General features: G+C 37.4%; 2 protein-coding genes across 2 annotated transcripts; one reads left to right on the top strand and one right to left on the bottom strand.

The window, feature by feature from the left end:
- The first annotated feature begins 1,105 nt into the window (after positions 1-1,105).
- Positions 1,106-8,678, top strand: LRRC66 (leucine rich repeat containing 66). Its single transcript, XM_010179180.1, has 5 exons — positions 1,106-1,574; positions 3,530-3,699; positions 4,236-4,290; positions 4,446-4,566; positions 6,128-8,678. Exons 1-5 carry the CDS (start codon positions 1,106-1,108, stop codon positions 8,676-8,678), a joined length of 3,366 nt encoding a protein of 1,121 aa, XP_010177482.1.
- A 9,823-nt stretch (positions 8,679-18,501) lies between these two features.
- Positions 18,502-20,079, bottom strand: LOC104536538 (DCN1-like protein 4; the record flags this gene model as incomplete). Its single annotated transcript, XM_010179179.1, has 3 exons — positions 18,502-19,308; positions 19,420-19,522; positions 19,975-20,079. Coding segments are annotated over 3 exons (264 nt in total), but the record flags the coding sequence as incomplete, so codon positions are not given.
- Between the last annotated feature and the right edge of the window lie 943 nt (positions 20,080-21,022).

Raw genomic sequence — 21,022 nt, 5'->3', positions numbered from 1 at the left:
AGATAATGACTTGGTCAAGTAGATTACACACAAAGAGCGTATTAAAGCTCTTTGGTTAATGCTGACATGCCTACACTAGTATTGGATTCTTGCAATTATCGAGAGTTCTGCTTAAAATACTGTATGCAACATAGATGAAAGATTTGTCAGAAAGGTACTCTTAAATCATGGTCTGGAGAATTGGGGGTTTTTTTAAACATAGCAAAACATATATAAATACCAACTGAAATAAATTACCCATTTGTTAGCCACTATTTATTTGTTGTTAATATATTTTGTTGTATTCATTACACAGTTTGAGAAATGTTGGCATTTATTTGTTGTTCATCTTCTAACTGCCTAAGGTACATTTTTCTGTACTTATTTAAAACATTGTGTGGCACATTATTTCAATCCTACAGATGCATGTAAGATTCTGTGTGTTTAAAGTACATTCTGCACACCTCTGTGTGAAATACCTTACTGGGTACATTGAAACACCTTACATGGGAAGAGTTCTCAGCATACATAAATGTGGTGGTGGTTGCAAGAGGTAAAAGACAATGGAATTTCTAATCTGTTTTTAAATGAAACAATAAATTCTAACAAGCAGGCTGTGGTTTCAGAGTGTTATTTGTCAGAGTACAGTGTTTCATTCAAAATACATTGTTGTGTTATTGACAGGGAGGCTGGTATTTTATTAACTGTAAGTATGAAAATCATTCCACATCAGTTCGTCATAGATTGTATCTGGTGGACTTTGCTCAGAGGTAATTGTGTATGATACCTGAAGTAGAGTTCAAAAGTCTCCACTGTTGTTAGCTCATGAGTTCCTGAGAAGTGGTGTTTCTCGACTGAAGGGCTGGAAAAGAAAGAAAAGGTTTGGATTGTTTTTTGGGAGAGGTGGAGGGAGAGGGAACGTTACCAGTTTATGAATGTTCTTTTTGAAACATACCTAAGAGTCCAAAACTGTGTGTTTAAGGCAAAACATTGGTAATGCTTTGGGTATTTGGTGTTCATTGTTTTTTTAATGTCAAAGTATTTCCGCTTTCTATTTAACTCTTGTAATGCTGAACTTACCATCATTTTACATACAGATATTATGTATACTCTTCACTTGAGTGTCATGGTTGTGATCCTTTACTTTAATCTTCCTGGATCAGCGGGAACCAAGTCACAGTGGATTCTTCCTGAGATGCATCACCGTTCAGGCTGCTGGTGGGATGGGGAGCTTGCAGTGAACTGTTCCTTTACTGGAATATCCACTATTCCAGACATATCACAAACAGCAATAACAGCTGATTTAAGCTACAATAATATTAAAACTTTAATGTGCACTGACGGCAGAAATGAAGAATGGATGCTGAAACACCTGAATCTCAGTAACAACCTGATTTCTGAACTCTCCTTAACTACTTTTAGAAATTTACCCCTTTTAGAAACAATAAACCTCAACAGTAATGCCATTCACACCCTCACACTGGACATACCTACGCCTGCATGCGGGTCTAAAAAGTATGGAAAAGACTGTCGTCTTCTGCCTGCTTTGAAAGTCTTGTCAGTTGAAAGAAATAACCTTAATGCAGTTCCAAAAGGTAAGTTTTCAAAACCTTTAAGGACCTCGCTCCTGAGTGGTAAGTTGGTTTTGGATGTGATTTGGTACATCTTAATGATTTCAGAATGTGACTGTCTCATTTAATTATGCTTACAGTGAGGGAAAGTTCCACCTCCGTGCTTCCTTGACTGAAGCTAATGGGTTGTTTTGGATGAGGTTGGGGTTTTTTTATACAGTCTTTGCAACGGTATTGCCTTAATATCAGTCAAGTACAACCAAATTTATATATTGTATAAAATTACTGCCCAAGCAGTGTTTTTCCTTGTATAGAAAGGGAAGAAAGAATCTTTGGAAAAAAACAGCCTCCACAACCCAGTCATGAACCTTAACATCAGGAAAATCACAGATAATGGATAATGAATTTCATACTACTCTTCAGAAGAAAGTCAATACTCTTTTAAATAAAACTTGCTTCGATGAAGACAAAAAAATACATTTTGTTCAGTCAAAACAATTTTGCTCTATGCTATCTGACACCCATCCAAAAGTGACACCTTCCAGGAACAAGAGAGGGCTGTAAGTTTTTGATGGAGTTTTAGAAAATGTGTGCTAGTCACTGAGCTGTGCTGGGCACCACAGCCTTTGTGTTGAGCTCTGTCCTCATGAACAGGTGGTTCACGTTGCCCAAATAGTGTTTAAACGAAGCAGAAGCTGCAGTACGAGCAATGCTATCCTATATATTTGCTGAATTTAATTGATCTCTGATAACAGCATCAGATTCATTAGCTCTAGATTTTTAAAATACCAGGGTGGGGGGCAGGCAAACCAAAAACCCATTTATCTCACAAAGTCAGAGGGAAGGAATAATTTTGCACCTACACAGGCTCCTTGAAGTTCTATTTTTCTCCTTTTTTGATAATAAGTAATTCTCTAGCATGCAGGAAACTGCTTTGATCATTATTTTGTAGTATCTGTAAGGTTTCCATATAAAGTGTACAGAAAAGCTTGCATTATAAAATACATTGATGCAGAAGTGATTTGTTTTGATAGATAAATATAACTGCATATTATAGGCTGCTTCAGTGGGTGAGACAGATCAACACTTTTCTGTAAGAAACTCAATTTTAGATGTTAAATTGCTGTGCAGTGCACCACCATTCTTCAAACTTTATTCTCCCTCCTCCAAAATATTTTACACAGTACTAATAGCTTCTCAGCAATGCTCTATGATCAAAAAATCACTTCAGAGTGACATTTGGGTGTTACGAACTGTGGTGATGCTGAGCGTTCCAGCGCCTGACTTCCCACTGTAATGTACAGGCAGCTTTGGGGGGTGCCTGCACAGCACCTAAAAATGAGGTATCTCCAGCATTCAAAAGGATTACTCATGGAAGACAGATGCTGTCATAACTAGGATATGCTGAAGAACATACTGTCACGGTTGATAATTCATGGACAGGAATAAACAACAACGTGTTTTTTGTTTTCAGTCAAGTCTTAATCCTATGGATATGGTTTAAGTAATTCCACAGACGAAAAGCTCCCCTGAGTTGTAGATGGCAATGAATAAGAGATATTTTATCATCTTTTGCATCTCCATCTTTGGTTTCCAATTAATATACTTGGATTTTATAAACTAAGTATATTCCACCCTTTTCACACACCTCCTTTCCTACCTCCAGTTCTCCAGGCAAGCGGGCTCAAAGTACAGAGATCACAGTTGGAATAGTTCTGATAGCACAAAGAAATGTTACTGCTTTTACAGAGATGGGAATTTTTAAAACACACATTGATTGTGACTGTATTATTGTGCCCACTGTTGACGCTACACAACTTTCAGAACAGGCCAACCACTGAATAAGAAAAGCAAGGGTGCTCAAAGCCTGCAGCCACTCATTGCAATAGTCTGGAATGGGAGGAATTTTGTTGCAAAGAATTTTAAAAAGCCACTTGATGCACTTGGGAAAATAAGAAAACCAGTTTTGTTCTTCCTAGGACTGGGCCTGCTGCAGTCATTACAAACTCTCCATTTGTCATCCAATGGCATACGACAGATCGATCTGAATGATTTTCAGAACTGTTCACAGCTGAAGGACATCGACTTGCAAAACAACAAGATAACTCAAATTCATCCAGATGCCTTTGGGGATCTCAACAAATTACAGGTTGTAAAGCAATATTACAACCGTTTCCATGTTTTGTGTTAAGCAGCATTGAAGATATTAATTATTAACTCTTCAGCATTATTATATTGGTCTTTGATTATTATATTAGTATACAATTATAAAAACTAAAGCAAATTGTGAAAATTATAATTACTTTTATTTAATATATATTTGCTTTTATATATGGAAAACCACACACACTTAATATGCAAAATATAAATATACCACTTATCTGTGCTCCAAACGAATCCATAGCTGGCTTAAACACACACATGTCCTCTTCTACCCCCATCCCTTCCACGGCAAGAGCCCTGTGGCTGCCCATCCACACAGAGAGGAGAGTTCCAAATATATCACAATTTCAACTTTTCATTTAAATTAAAAAGCTTAGATCAACATTTGTGAAATCCTAACCAGGTTTATTGTTCCCGCATCTGCGAAAGTGCTTGTATGCTAAAATAAATGTCATTGTTGATACTGCAATTAGGAATCTACTGTAAGGGTTAGCAAATTAATTCTGAATTATTTCCAAATAGGTTGTGGATCTCCGTGAAAATGCTCTGACAACCCCTCTGCCACAGATATTAATCAGTTTGAACTTCTTTCAACTTGAAGTGGATTCATCAAATAATGCCTGGATATTTAACTGCAGACTAAATGTTTTGCAACATTTATTTCATTTTTTTTTTGACTCCACAAGGAAAAAATTGAGTATTTCATATAATAACTCTGCTAACAACTCACAGAAACCGCTGCTGTATCTTTCAAGTTTCCATTTAAACTGCAGCAACAGTGTTTTGCTCAAGAGGGCTGTAATCCCAACAGGGAAGACATCGGTGCTGAACTGTGGCTTGGACAACACAAGGGGTACGTAAATCAGGGACTCAATCCATACACTGCTAAAATCCAAATGCATGCAGAATGATCAAAGAAATCTTGCTTAAAAATTATTTCTAAAGATACTGATTAAAAATTATTGAATAACAATTTAACATGCAAATTTTTCATTAGAAAGTAGTATATTGGTTAGACTATTTGAAAGTCATGTTTCTCAAAAAAAGTCTTCATCTCCTTCCTTACATTAAACTAGTAAGTGATGCCAAATTATACACAAATTTAAATAAGCAGTACATTGCAAATTTATCAGTTAATTCTGGAGTGCAAGCAAAGAATCAAATACTGGGGTGGCACTTCTGGGCATGTAGAAAACTGAGGATCCAATAGTGTTTCTATAGTATTCAGTTACAGCAAATTGGAAGTTGATTTGCAAGGGAAAGGTTTATATTTCTTCTAAAAATGCACAGCTACTGTAGCATACATTTCACTTAGGAAATGAATTCAGCATTCACAGTTAATACAGAGCACTTGAAGTACAAGTAACAAAAATCTAAAGAGCTGAGGCTTCCCACAAAGAAGGAAAACCAAGACCAAACTTAGAGCAGAAGGTGTATTTGTCATGCACCATAAGGCAAAACAGTTTAATGGAATCAGAGCACTTGGAGGTGGTAAGGCTTTCCTCCCGGAACACTTTATCTCCAAATTAAAATATGTAGAGTCTATCAGAAATGCCATCTGCTTTGTCTCTTAACAAGGAAAGTCACTGAAACTCTGATCATGAGATTCAAAGCAGAACACTGGATGGCACCAAAACTCGACTGGGAATGCAAAGACATCCAAAAGCAGAGGGGTACAGACAACCTTCAAATGTGCTCCAAAAGGCAACAGACAGCCATGGCCTCCACTAGTTGAAGTTTGGAGCAATTGCTCAGTAAATACAAAGAACCTTGGTTTCCAAACCTTTTGGCTGCAGTCAAAGCCGTAACTACTGGAAAATTCCAGTGGTTGAAGCACTAACAGTAAATACTGAAGTTTTGTCTCACAGCTGCACACAGCGACCATGGCCACGCTGGAGAATGGCTGGCTATCAATACAGATCGTCCACGAGGGAGATCAGCAAGGGTTTTTAGTATGACCCAAAACAGTCTTGCATCATTTTAGTTACCTCCTCCCTCACATACACACCATTTTTCTTGTAAAGTCTGCGACTAAGAGCCCATACATACTGCATTTTAAATGTGGGAGAGGAAATAGACAATGGTTTAACAGATACTTGTTACCATGTAAAATGACTATACATGGATAAAAAGAAAATTACTTTTATAATAAATAGCTAAAATCATCAAAGATAGGTTAGAGTATGTCCCTGTAGAAGTAACTTGACCCTGCAAAGCACGTATCCTATACTTTCAAGAATGATTTAGCTTGTATTTTCTTTTATTTCAGGTAATGGCATATCTTGGTGGACACCTAAAGGCAGAATTTCAAAATATAATCATTTTCCTCATATGACATTGGATAAAATGAATAATTTAGTGATACATAATGCTGAAAAAACTGCTGAAGGGCTATATTTCTGTATTTTTAATAGAACAAAGTCGAAATATCTCATCTACAACATACAGCTGAAAGAAAGGGTTTCAACATTTTTGGTGAGAAAGGCCCGGGACACTAACACTGGTTTTAGACAAGGAAGAACAGAGCAAGACTTTACATTGGCCATTTGCCTCTCCATGCTCATTACATTTGTTTGTGCTTTTTGTCTGGGTGCTTTTGCTAGACCCTACCTTGTGCGTCTGTGGAGACTCGTGCGCAGGGACAAAAATTCAGGTTCAGAACATACTTATTCTAATCAAGCTTTTTCAGAGGAAATCTTGAGCAGAGAGTGGTCTGCAAGCAAAACAACAAATGTACAGCATAATCTGTTTGTTCGTGATGAGAATTCAAGAAACGCACACATTTTTCCTACAGAAACTTCTAATTTGTATGAAGATGTCACTGATAGCAGTGAACATGCACCAAATATGCAAGACAAGTACCAGAAACAAAGCAGTGATGAGATCAATGTGAAGAAAAACCCAGTGTTTTCAGACATCAAAACTAGTATCAGCAGTGATGAAAATATAAATGTTGAAGATAATGGACTGTTTTCTGTAAGGATAGATTATGAGAACAGCAATGAAGTAACGCCAAGAAAATTAATGAGTAATAACACTTCATTATGGGAAGATCGAAAATATGCAAATAATGAAGACTCCAGGAAAACCAGGTTCCCTCCTGCTCAACTGAATGTTGACTCTTACTCAAATCACACTGAATCTTCAGATTCAGATTTACCCTTCATGAGAGAAGCTGACTTTCCGTTTTCTGCAACACACACACATGCAGCTGCACAAGGTTCTGGGAACAGCAAGGTGAGCAACAACTCTGGTCTGCTGCAGTCTGAATTCACAAAGGCTACTCCAGAGTCTTCTGAAAGAAAAGGTATCGTTTCACACAGTGAACCCATGAGCATTACAAAACTTATGCTTGGAAGGCAAAGCTGTGATGAACAACTTGGTCTAAATGGCAACATAAATATAACCAGTGATGTGACAGATTTTGTTTTACCCACTAGCTGCAGGAGAGACACAAATACTGAGAATTTAAGTGTCTACCAAACAATAGAAAACCCTCCTCTTACAGAGCACGACTGTAAAACAGAACATACAAATGACAAAGATGCTCCAGCAGATGTATTTGGCGATAGCTCTTCAGATGAGGGGATGCCGTTCACCATGAGTGACTGTAGTTCCCTCACAGACTTTGAACTGGAACAACCTGGTGTTAGTGACAACCTGCCAGTCTGTCAGGCATCACTGGAGGAAGCTGATACAGATGGTGGAACTGAGCAGTTCCCAGCACTGCCAGAGTCTCCAAGCATTGCTGCTGAACTTCAGCATATTGGGAAAAACACAGACGTGAACAATGCCTATTGTGAAACCACCATTAATTATGGATCAGATACCATCATGGCTGAAACAGCATCACCTGACACTGATAAATGCAGTGACCACATAAGCACGTCAGAGTCGGACACAATTAGTTCTTCAAGTCAAGAAGTTCCTGATAAGTTTGATTATTCTACTAACGGAGAGTCAACAGCACAAAACTCAATTTCTGATTCCTTCCACAATCAAAATACAGATTTTGGTAATAGGTTACTTTTGTTCAAACATTCTCCCACGCATGACACAGATACTGAGAAGACTCCCGAAGAGGCCGAACTGCAGCCACATCAGTTTCCCATTGAACTTCAGCATTCCCTCAGACTCAGTCCCACTACACAAAAGGAAAATGCACCAGAGGGAAGCACAGATGAGCACACGGACAGGAGGTCCTCTAAAAAGCACCATGGTGAAGAGGACATTACATTAAGAAGAAACATGAGTACACTCGAGGACGATGATTTTAGTTTTGCTCCCACTGATACCGCTTTGAATGAAATTGCTAAAAAACCATCACTACTGCCTTCCAGCAGTGAGTCATCTCTTTGGTCTCTGCCTGAACACACAACTGAAGAACATTTTACGGTTCTTAAAGAAGACTTGCTACCACAGGGAAAGCAGGTGAACACAGCTAAGGCTTGTGCAGATAAAATGCAGAGAGGTTTTAATGAGAAAGACTGGGATGGGTACACAGAATTACAGGATGCCAGCAACTGTTGTCTGCCCAAAGAAATGCAGTCTAGCAATCTTATAGCAGATTTGCTGTCTCTTCACTCTTCTGGCAAAACACAGCCAGTCTCCAGCACAGAAGATAATTTCCAACTGGATCAGAGCAGCGAGGATGCATATTCCTTCTCAATCCCACAAGGCTTCTCCAGTGAAACCACACAATACAGCTCATGGTCGTTCCCACAAAAGACTACACGAAATACAATCTCTGAAAGCACTGACTCCAGCGAGATGGAGGATGACAGTGCTTTGGCAGGACTGGAGAACAATTTTACAACAAGTGTTAACCCCCAAAATTCAAGGGAAAATCTCAGTCAAAAAACTCAGACCAAATTAGGACAGGGACAGGTTTTTGTTAAGAAGAAAAGAGCATTTGATGGATTTGTTAATGTTTTGCAGAGCAGGAGAACAAACCTGAATAGTTGAGTCACAAGAGTGCAACACTAAGCTCCCACAGTGTTAATGTCATTTAGTAGATGCAAAAATTGTGTCTTCAAATGTAGTGTGCAGCTTTTAATAACTGTTAAATACCATGAGTCGGGGTTTTATTTGGTTGGTTTGGGGTTTTTTGTTTGTTTTCCTCTCTCAGTACAGCTATGTATTTGCCTTGAACTTCAGAAATCCAAGTTACAGAACTTAGACCTAACAATGAGACATATAAAGCCTGGATCCATCTAATTTAAAAACACCACAATTCCAAAGGGAGCCAGGAGCCATGGAATTGTGTTTAGAAGGGTGCTTGTAAACAAAAATAGATTTTATCAAGAACAACTGTAGGATACTGAAATGAATAAACTGTTCAATACTTATAATTGTTAATAAATTTTTGCTGAGCAATAGTAATACATATTCCTCATTATTGTTGGTAATAAGGTATTAATTTCCCTTGGTATTTGCTTGATATGCAGTTTTGTCTCTCTGTCTAAAATAAATGTAATACTGAAATTATAATTACATTATTACTATTATTGTGTTTTTCTGTGGGACTCACGCTATACAGTGAAATAGTACATATTACTGTCTTCTGCCTTTTGGACCAAATTTGTGGATTAAAGGTCTCTGAATTCTCTGAATTTTGCGAAGGTAAGTAAAATCCAAGCAGTATTCAATTACAGTAAAAAAAATACTTTTTAACTTGGCAAGACACAGAGAGTAATGAAACCCTTCTGTCTCAAAGAAACAGAACAGAATCACAGAATCATCATGTGATCAAAGACCTTTAGGATCATCAAGTCCAACCATACCCTAACTCTACCAAATCTGGAGCTAAATTACGTCCCTTAGTACCACATCAGTGTGTCATTTGAACACCTCCAGGGATGATGATTTAACCACTGTTAAGCCTATTCCAGTATTTGATCACCCTCTCAGTGAAATAGTTTCTTCTAATGTCCAACCTAGACCTCTCCTGGAGCAATTTTATGCCATAAAAAAAACCACTCAAACCTTGCAGAAAAAGTCAGTTATGGAGATCTTGCTACTGATGGGAGATCACCTGTAGTTTGCAGATATGATGACATGGGTAGGGTGATCTTTTTTTAAAAAGCAGCATACGATTACTAAACTGTAATTCCCTATAAAAAAAGATCCTATACACACTTCAGGATTTTACTAAGAGGGGCAAATCAAGAGCAGCTTAAAACTGCTGTATTAGAATATCAATAGATTGATATACAGTAGCTTCTTCTAAGCGAAAAGATAACAAATGATAACATTTTCTGTGAATATTTAATACTGAAAATAGCCCAAGGCCCTCTTCACATTCACGGCATAATGTGACTGATGTAGTCCTTGGAGGGGAACATCATCACAAAGGGGAACAGACTCAGGTTCCCAGAAAATGCAGGAGCCTGGCCAGCAACTCTGGAAAGACTCTGATATGGAGGCACAGTTAATTTGCTAAAAACTCCCAACAGAAGGAGCACATTTCAACTCCATCAGATGAGGAGCAAGTCCAACGGCACAGTACATCTTAGAAACTATCTTTAAAGAGAAAGCTAGGAAAGAATAAAGAGATGCTGACAAAAGCTAGTAATTTTTGTTGTTAGCTTCATGTACTTGGTACTAAAAAAAGTTTTGCAAAAAGCCTAAGCAGCAAGTGAAAGTAACTGATCAAGGAGAGACCAGAGCCAATATTATTTCATCTTTTGAAAAATATTTTCATTTGCCTCTTGAGTTCCTTGCAAAGAATTATTTTACACAGATAACATCACAATTATCAGTTACATATTTACTGAGCCAATAGTCACCTATGCTTAAATCTCCTACTGGTTTGGTTTCGTTTGGTTTATTTTGATTTTTCTCCCCCTGGCTGATTTTGTCAGAATCTCTAACCTAACTCAGAATAGATTATATAGCAGATTCAGGTGGGTGTTGCTCAGATTTGATTTAGGGCACCACAGTATTTGCAAATAACTGCACTCAATAACATCTGTAATTCAAATACAAACAATGAATCTGCTGTCATTCACACAGATGACCTTGCTTTCCAACTGGTTCTCTGAAGATTTTTGTTCTTTTGCTCCAGTATTCAGTGATATCTAAACCTATAAATAAGTTGTTTGGGGTTTTTTTTGCTTTGGAACCACAGATTAAATAATCATCTTCATCAAATTACCCAAGGGTTTAGGGGCCTGATTTTGTTTTCTGTTTGATTTTGTTTGGTTGGTTTTTTTTTTTTAACAGAAAAGTTTTACACACTTAACTGTCTAGAGTTGTTCATACAGTCTGAACAGATTAAAAGTGAATGACAAAACACTCAAATCTGCAAAAATCACAGCATTCCCAGAAATGTTAAAAATACAGCAACTCTAAAATAATTTTTTTCCCAATACAACTCATTCCTTGATTATATATGTATCTGTAAATGTTATACTCTGTTTTACTATAACCTTTTTCTAATCCCCACATAGCCTCACTACTCATGTAATGCCTTGGCTTCTACTGAATTTAAGGCTGCTATTTTCACAGAACAGTGCGTGACATAAAAACCAACTTTGTTTTTAGGGGCTGTCTAAAAGTAAAGCACTAGGCAAAAGTTTCAGACTGCTTCCTCATAGGAACAGCTACATAAACACTAGGAGCAGAAAACAGAACAGTATTTCCTCATCACCACTTTCCTTAGCACCCATAATCAGCTTTCAGTAAAGCTCATTGTACAGAGCAGTTAATTGTGGCCAAACCAACTTAAAAATGGAATACAACAAAAAGGAAGGCAAATTTGTTCATGGTATGCATTAGTCTTCAAACACTATGTTGACAGACCTTTCCAATACAGCCTTTGGGCTGCACCAGCTGCTAACAAGAAATGCAACCACATAAGCAAGTCAATTTCACACATCACAGAAAAACCAACCTCTACGAGTGGCTCTATTGATGGCTCATCCACAGCAGTCTTTTGTCATTTGCTTTTGCTACCGTTCAGCAGGCTTTCAAAATATGAACTGGAAAATTATTTTCTGACCATGGGAACACTGCAGTGGGGAAGCAGACAGTGCACTACTTATGAGAAACTGCAAGTTTTCTAAACCTCCCTTTATGCCATGAAGTTACAGAAAAGAGTTCTCATGCTGTTGTCATGAGGGAAAGTATATTCGCTCCTCCATCAAATGATTTTTAACATGTGACAAAGTACCTCATTACACTGTCAGAATATTGCTGATGTTCTGTCTCAAACTTACCTTCAGATTTCTGCCTTATCTTGCAGCTTTCCCTTGCTACTGATAGCTCAAGAAACTCCTTTCTGTTCATTCAAACGCAAACACTCAGCTGCTTCTCCTTCATATTAGTTCCTCACTTCACTAGCAATTGCTCTTTACGTTAATTGAAAACCTTTTATATTTTCTGTGGCTTCCAAGCAGCTACTCTTCCTACTATGCTCCTCTCCATATTCCACTCCTCTCCATCCACCTTCTTTCTCCATATCCTTCTGTATACAACAGCTGCACAGTACCCCACTCACCAATTCCCTCCAAGCTTTTATCTACTCACATTTCTTTACAGTTCAGCTGGTATCAATCCACCACCATCTTGTTTGCACTGAAAACCACTACTTTAGCTGGTTTGGTCACTGAGAATTTTCTAGCATACCTACACTAACACAACACCAGTTGCAGTTACAGGGGTGTAAAGTGTACGTTATACACAAATCGTCTTTGCCTCTCTGCACAGATGTTAACTGCAACTGCTCCAGGGATGTCAAAACTTCTTTAGCTTCATCAGTAACTGCACATAGCAAAGCATATATGCAGGTAAGCCTGATGTTACTGTTGCTGTTGATGGTGGGTAAGCAGAGCAAGTCACAGAATAGTCTCCATTAAAAAGGCAGCTGAGCTAATGCTGGATGAATTTGTAAATGAAGCAGGAGGAGGCACCCAAGTGGATGTTGGTAACAGTCTGGGCACCTCCTTCTTACGGAGCACCAGCACGCTGAGCTCAGGGGGCAACAGGACACAGTATGCCTCATACAGTGTATCAGTACACAAAAAAATACCGAAGTCTTAAGAATAGATTGAGAACTTCAAATACAGTGATTGGAATGATATAAAGCTCTCATTTTCAATCACATATTTATGATACCTTTATAATTAGCAAGTTGTCTGCTGTAGGTACAAAGCATTTCAATCTTTCCAGAGCACACTGGTAACTGGGCTGGAAAAGGACTCCTGAATATAAAGAAAATACATTCACATTTAACCTCCATATAATTAACATAAAAAACTATTAAAGTATTAAACTTTTCATGATACAGAAAACTGACTCACTCCCTCTGATAAATACAAGCAGCAGGCTGCATGCTGAGAACTGGTGAAGGCCAACCCAGCCTTCATCACCAACATGACCACAATGAAGAACTGCTTCATTAGAATGGGCTCCACATTACAATATTCTAATTGTAACGTAAATACATTCAACTTCAAATAATATTTTAAGTCAAGAGCCTAAAATAGCTCAAATAATGTAAAATGTTCAAAAAACAATTTTCTTGTGAAGTCTGTCTTGCATGTGTTCTTTATTATCTTTGCCAGGTTTTAAGTCTGTTTCCCATTCAAAAACAGATTGGTAACTCTGCAAGCAATACATAATAGGAACTAATGGCTCCTTTAAGAACTAAATTTCTGAATGTAATATGGACATTTAGGCTATAATTTTCATGTCACTGCTAGCAGCTTTTCTACTGCTCTGCTTAGATACTATTACTTTTGCTTTAAAAAGATGAACATGACAGCTCATTACAAGTCACATAGTGGTAAAACTCTTCTAAAAGGGAAGAAAAACAACTGTTTAAGGTCAAGAACAGACCCTCAGATCAAAATATTGCCACATTTAAATACTATGAGACCGGTCTTCTCTTACAGCATTACAACTGAGTAACTTATTTTCTATAGCATATGCTTTTAGAGAACACTCAATCACAGCATGGCTGAGGCTGTATGGCACCTCTGGAGGTCACCTGGTCCAACCTCCCTGCTCAAGCAGGGCCACCTAGAATCAGTTGCCCAGGCCACATCCAGATGGCTTTTGAGTATCTCCAAGGATGGAGATTTCACAGCCTCCCTGGGCAACTTGTGTCAGTGCTTAGTCACCCTCACAGTCAGAAAGTGTTTCCTGACACCTCCCGTGCTTCCATTTGTACCCACTGCTCTGGTCTCGTCAACAGGCTCTACTGAAGAGTCTAGCTCTATCTTCTTGACACCCTCCCTTCAGACATTATATACATTGATAAGATTCCCCCCCCCCGTACCTCCTCTTCTCCAGGCTAAACAGTCCCAGCTCTCTCACTCTTTATCCTCATAGGAGAAAAACTCCAGTCCCTTCACCATCTTCATGGTCCTTTGCTGGATTCTCTCCAGTACATCAATGCCTCTCAGGCCCTGGGAAGCCTCGAAGAGGACACACTACTCTGTGTGGTCTCACCAGTGCTGAGCAGAGGGGAAGGATCATCTTCCTCAGCCTGCTGGCTACACTTTGTCTAATGCAGCCCAGGATAACATTCACTTTCTTTGCAGCAAGGTCAAATCGCTGGCTCATCTTCAACTTGGAGTCCACCAAGAACCCCAGTCTCTTTTCTGCCAATCTGCTTTCCAGCTGGGTGGCCCCCAGCATATACTGGTACATGGGGTTGTTCCTTCTCAGATGCAGGACTTTGCACTTGTCCAGGTTGAAGTTCATGAGGTTCTTGAAAGCCTATTTCTCCAACCTACTGAGGTCCTGGTGTATCAGCCCAGTTTGGTGTCATCAGCAAACTTGTTGAGGGTGCACTCTGCCCCATCCATCATCCAGGTCATTAATGAAGATGTGGAACAGGACTGGACCCAGCACTGACCCCCAGGGTACACCACTAGCCACCAATTAGACTTTGCACTGCTGACCACCACTGGGGTCTGGCCATTAAGTCAGTTTTCAGTCCACCTCACCATCTGCTCATCCAGCCCATAAAACAGATTTTCCAGGAGGACCTCAAGGGTTGAAAGCCTGCATTGAGACGAGTAGATAATGATCATGTGTGTAAAATATCATCTTAAGAGATATTCCTGCTCAAATTGCCTCTTTTTGTTGAAAATTTTTGTGTTACAATACTGGTTTACACCAACATACCCTACTGCAAACATACCTTTTAAAAAGAATTATTTTAAATACTTTGCCTTACTACTAGAAATAAGGAGGACAAGATTGTACGCACAAATTCTCTGCTACTAAATGACAAAGGTTGCCAGCTGACGTGATGCATGTTCACATATGAGAATTTCTGAAGTATGTTCACAGAAAAAGCTGAAGTCAGTTGCTGAAACCAACACAAATACTGTTTATTTGTGGGATGCCATTTTACATCAACACCAGCAAAAGACCTAAAAATCAACTGGATGAACTCACGCTAGGTGGTTAACAGTATTTTTGTCAGGTCGTGAGTCACAGGAGTTAAGCACATTTTATGTATGTAATATCCAAATAACTAAGACAAAGCATTCACAGTTACAGGTTAACTGCTGTTCCTGCAACAGCAGTATCAGTAGGTACTATTTGGTGACAACACACACACACACACACACACACACACACACAAGAAAAAAATTAAAAAAATAAAAACAAAAACAAACAAAAAACCAAACGAAGTTTTGGTCTCAATTACAGAGAACAAACTATTTAGTTGGTGGACGGATATATACCTTTATAGCAATATGAAAGGACAAAATATAAGGCCTAGAAAGAGGTATTTTAGCAGTTATAATTAAAACTGGGGCACAAGCTAACTTTTAAAGCTGTCTATGTGACTTTCAAGAGTATTAAACAATTTGTTAGACTTGTGACCAAGGGTCAACAGGAATCTGGGAAAATCTTAACACAACTTAAGTCCATTTCTTGCTCTCCAAAAAAAGGAACTTGGGAACATTAGCCAGGTATCAATGAGCTATAAAGTATTTTGATTGTGTGAGCATATTTGTGATGAAATAAAGTGCATGTATTTGTCGTAAAATGGGAGAAGCCTCCAGTCCTCTGCAAACCTTAGAAAAGGCTATACAAGGGTGACCCAAATATTTACAGTAGCTTAAAGACAACCTTAAACAGTTTTTAACTGAAAACTGAAGTACTTCAAGGATTCCAATAAATTCCATCCTCTTCAGCTTGCTTTCCCTTAAAAATATAACGTTAAAAAACAATAGAAACACAGAATTACATTAATACTTAATATTCTTTTGCTGTAGAATGAAATTTAATTTGTGGAATGTTTCTGTTGCTAATATTCTCTACAGCTACTCTAATAAAGAGCTTCCAGTGTTTGTCATCGATCATCTTAAAGTGTTCACTGCTATAGACTCTGGATGCCATTTTCCTACCACTAACTGGCTTTCTACTTTACATCTTCCAATCACCAAGCAGGAATTGCACATGGATCATCAAGTTTCTGCTCTGAGAACAGCAATAATACACCAGAAAGATTAGTATGAAATCTCTCAGTGTCTTGTTCAAGAAGTCAGCATATTCTGTGTATTACTTTTCAAAGGGGGAAAAAAACCTACATCAACTATATGATGGCATAAAAAACAAAAAAGCAAACAAACTTGTACAAAATACTAGGTAAACTGAGTAGCTTATTTAAATTTCCACATCTTTTTTAAATTAAAGGGAATTTCTCTAAAATACAAAAAATGGCAAAATTACAATCCTCTGCTTATCAGCATATACGGGAAAACCAGAAGGATCAATAGCACAGGGAAACTTATCAAACCACACAGTCCAGTTTAGTCCATTTGTTCTCTACAAGTACCAGTAAGGCTGTCTACCTGCTGCAATTGAATTTGTGGTTTAGTTTAAGAAGATCCACGTTTATAAACCAGCTGAGGAATACAGACTCATCCTGCCTCCAAGTGGAAAAGAAAAATTTGCAGCATCTGATTAATTTCCAAACATTCTTTCTTTCCATCACTTTCGACTACTTTTACCCAAAGAAAAAAAAGAAGAGTTTGTTTACTTACACAGCATCAGTACTTTCTGAGGTTTATTTTCCTCTGCTTTCTTTGCTCTTAATTAAATTTTCTGCTAAATGTTAGCAAAACTTGGAAAAAGAGCACTTGGTTGAACTGAACAGATTTCTGTTGACCCTGTTATATGAAAGTTACACCTACAACAGTAGTAGATTGAAAGTGTCTTTGGCTCTTGCTTCCATTATTGGAAGCCAAATTATTTGTGACATACAAAACCTTTTATGCAAACCTTGTATTTGTTGCAGTATTCATGCCAATTTGTGCTAAACAGTTTTCTAGAGTCAGTAACTAGCCTAATATTTAAGAGCAATCAAAGTATTTCACTTAAAGTCTTAGCAATTGCAATTTAGCCTAATGTTAAAAGTTGTATTGCTTCTAAGTTCATTCTTTTAAGAACTAAACCAGCAGCTCCACTGATACTTCCTTACGGTTATATTATGGTAATATACACATTTACATCAGAAGTCTTAATAAAAGGTGTGTGATTTAGTTAGAGGCTTACTGTAAACATTAAATACCACACTCCACTGAATTGATTTCTTGTGCAAACTGGCATCAAATATGGGATTAAGGTTATGCGTATTAGTATATGAAAAAGCAATGACTATGTATATTTTACCACTATTAACTTTAAAGAGCGCTATTTAGTGTTGTGGAAATCTAAACAGGACTGTTTCACAGGGAAAGGTAGTATTTTCTTCTTTGCATCTTGAAGTTCTAGGTTTTGTATATGCATTCATATTGTATATTTATGTATATACAAATATACACAAACACACAAACTTTTTTTGTCTTTGGCAGCTGAGTTTGACAAACAAAAGTCAATCACAGCAACAAACAGATCTGAACACAAACTGACCACCTGCAGCAACACAGCTACAACCTCCTGGGCCAGGGCAGAAAACTAATGTGCTTTTGCTAAACTAGGCTTAATTCTGAAAGTTATCAAGTTAATGACAGTTGTTCCTGACTTCAGTGATGCCAGAGTAGGAACTTCAACACTGCTGAAAATTGCACATTCAAGCTAAAACACTTTCCCCACCTTCCCCTGGATTGCATTCTAGAGAAATATCAAAACTGCCAATACCTTGCAAAATATTTCTACAGAAAAGTAATGTTTTTTTATTCCAAAACACCTTGGCCCTTTTTTGTTAAATGTTCCATTAATCAATATGGAACATTTTAATAAATCCTTAGAGATCAAAGTTTAATAGCACCGGATACTTCAAGGACCTATTTAGAAAAATCAACACTAACATTACTTAATAAAGAAGGGTAAGGCAAAGACAATGTGACAAAGTTACAGAACTTCAGCATCATTCCATTCACTCATTTTCCCCAAAATAATCACTAGAACTGTCCTATACAGATAAAGAAACAAGTGAAATCTGCAGTGGTCCACACTAAAAAGTACTGTCATTTAATGCTGGTGTTTAACTCGCCCATTGCCTGCAATGGGCATTCTGCTAGGAAATTCCAATCCCCAGCAGGAAATGAAAAGTAATATTTTGACTACTGGATACCAGATTTTTAATTACTTAGAAACAAAAAATTAGAGATCCCAGGAAAGACTAATGTTACAAACAAACAAAAAAAAATCCCCAATCTGTATTAACTACGTGCTGGGGTGAGCAGACTTTATTCCCCAAACCACTAATTGTAACTAGAACTTTCAGCTTTTCACTAGATTGCAACATAGACCAAACACTCTTGGTACACCAACAATTAAAAGGCGTATCCCAAAGGCAATTTACGGAAGTCTAAAACCCATTTTGAAAAGGTACTTTAATTTGTTCATTTGTACCTGTAATGACTACTGCAGTTTTAACAATAAAAAGTCATTTCTTCAAATGGAAATAATCTGTGGCATGTACAACTATTACAGTGTTTTAATATTTATAAGTATATTTATATATTTTAAGACACCAATGTTTCATTCCTATTAAACAATAGGTCAGGTTTGGCGAATTCCGGTGAAGGTAGTCACAGCATGTCTTCTCCTCTCAGAAACTGGCATCTCAAATAGTAACATTAAGACTGACAATAGTTCTTCACATAACTATGTCCAAGCAATCTGTTAATTTCATTTTCTGAAATGCTACATTTGAGACCAAAAGAAAAACAGAATAGCTAATTCAACAAACTTCTAAGGGATGACTAGAAATATGCCACAAAATTATTTTTACAATACACTTCTGCAGAAATAATCCCTAGGTGAAGCTTTTTTTATACACATATACAAAATTTAGACAGCAATATACACATAATCACAGTGAAGATGCTGGCAAGTTCACCAATTCGTAGTGTAAATACAAAATGCAAAGCAGCCTTCAAAGAGAACAATGCTACACAGCAAGCATAGCTAGCTTGTTAAATAGCAAACATTAAAAGTTCCCCACAAAAGGGATGCAGTGCAAGAAAAGCAGCATGCACTTTGATACAAATAGCAGTTTATGGCTAATGGTTGACATAACTGTGGTAACAGTGACTCTCGAGTGGCTGTGCATCGTTAAACTTCTATGTCATCTGCTTTCCTTTATACCATTCCACAAACTCATCCAGCAACACTGGCCCTGCAGAGAGATCAAATAACTGTATTTTACACAATTTTGTAAAAGGACACTGAATGATTAAGCTCAGAGAAACAAGTTATTTCATCAACATCAACATATGGTAGTACTTACAGGCTCCATCTTCATCATAATTACTGAGGTCAAGGTTAATTGTTCTGCTGAATTCAAGAACGTTACACCATTGGTCCTTATTGATAACTTTGTATTTTGATTGCTGCTTAAAGGTAAGAAAAAGAAGTTACTAAAAAATATTTTCAACTCCCTAAAATTCAGAATTTCCTACAGAAAATTTAAACTTTGTGATTATTATTTTTAGTCTGTATGTCACCTAAAACTAGACAGGATAAAAGAAACCACCAAGTAGTCAAACTAGTGATGAATAACTCTGATTAAGGCATCTTTTTAGTGGACAAACATATGGCAACAAAATGAAAGTCCAGAAGGAAATAAAAGCTATTCTATACTTTGTCCTGCACTAAATAAACCTTAACAGTATAAGGACTTGGGGAAAAGGAAGAAAGGAAAGGAGACCAGTTACAAATGCTGCTCTGGGTGTTAGTATATTCTGAATTAGAACAAAAAACTCTTGGCCACTCATTCTACCTCTAGTTAAAGTACCAGAGAAGACAGATTTAAAAAAATGCATTTCTGTTTCAAACTTCATACCTCTAGAAACTGGTGAAATACCGGAAAAAGGGACCATGTTTTTCCCAAAAGAAGGCCCAACATACACTTGGCAGTATTGATATCTAGGCTGCGCTGGTCCTTTTCCTGCATAAGGAGGAAAAGGTCAGAAAGGAAAAAAGATTTCAGGATTTTTCACTTCCTCCACTGCCTGTAGAACAGCTCACCCATACATAAAATTAACACATAAATAATAAATATCAGTATCTAACACTGGTTTTTATTAAAACAACTTCCTACTACAATTTCCTTTCTCAAACCTAATGACCTGCTACACAATGTTCTTTCACTTATTTCTAACATCAAATAGTTCTAAAAACTAATCCTCTTCCCAAAGCCGTTTTACACCTCTGTCACAAACACCTGTAAGCAGAAATCATACTGCTGTGAGAACACATTATTTTCCATACTGTTCTTCCCACACACTCAAGTGTTAATGAAATCAGACTCTGGTGTCTTTACTTTGGCCATGGTGTTTTACATGCCTTACATTAAGTTTCTATGTTCTCCCTCTCCAAGTACTGTTCATAACAAATTGTCCAGATAAGTCCTTTATACCCACCTCCAACGGCCTAATGGCACATCTGCCATGACAGATGCTGCAATTTCATTCTTCATTCCAAATATTTACATTCTCTTTCTTGGAAAGAATATATTAAAAAACTCTGATAAATTTCAGTATTTGTTTTACATTGATGACAGGAGTCTTTCTAAGACTGTTTCTCCCCAATATTTCAGATAAGAGATGTATTTAAGCCATGAAATATATGTATCTGTACATTCTCAAACTGGGCAATGACAATAGCAAAACAGGGAGTGAGGAATGTATTTGTGCTTATTAATACCAATATATGGTGTTTAAAATTATTTCCTCAAATCCATGCTGACCACATAAAACCTTAATGCTATTTATTTTTATTGACAAACTAACTCTAAATACCAAATCACAACAGACATTTTCAAAAATAAAAAGAGAGTGAAACCTTCAGAGAAGTGTTTTTTTGCCACAGCGCACTTCCCTGAAACAATT

The sequence above is a fragment of the Mesitornis unicolor genome, unplaced genomic scaffold (assembly GCF_000695765.1).
Source record: "Mesitornis unicolor isolate BGI_N332 unplaced genomic scaffold, ASM69576v1 scaffold25432, whole genome shotgun sequence".
NCBI classification, from domain to species: Eukaryota; Metazoa; Chordata; class Aves; order Mesitornithiformes; family Mesitornithidae; genus Mesitornis; species Mesitornis unicolor.
The sequence above is the reverse complement of the archived record's forward strand: the minus strand, read 5'-3'. Positions and strand labels throughout refer to the sequence as shown.

Coding starts and splice junctions, on each gene's coding strand:
- LRRC66 (XM_010179180.1), top strand. CDS start 1,106: ATGGTTGTGATCCTTTACTTTAATCTTCCTGGATCAGCGGGAACCAAG. Junction 3,700..4,235: donor GGGATCTCAACAAATTACAG/GTTGTAAAGCAA, acceptor ATTTCCAAATAG/GTTGTGGATCTCCGTGAAAA. Junction 4,567..6,127: donor TGGCTTGGACAACACAAGGG/GTACGTAAATCA, acceptor TATTTTTAATAG/AACAAAGTCGAAATATCTCA.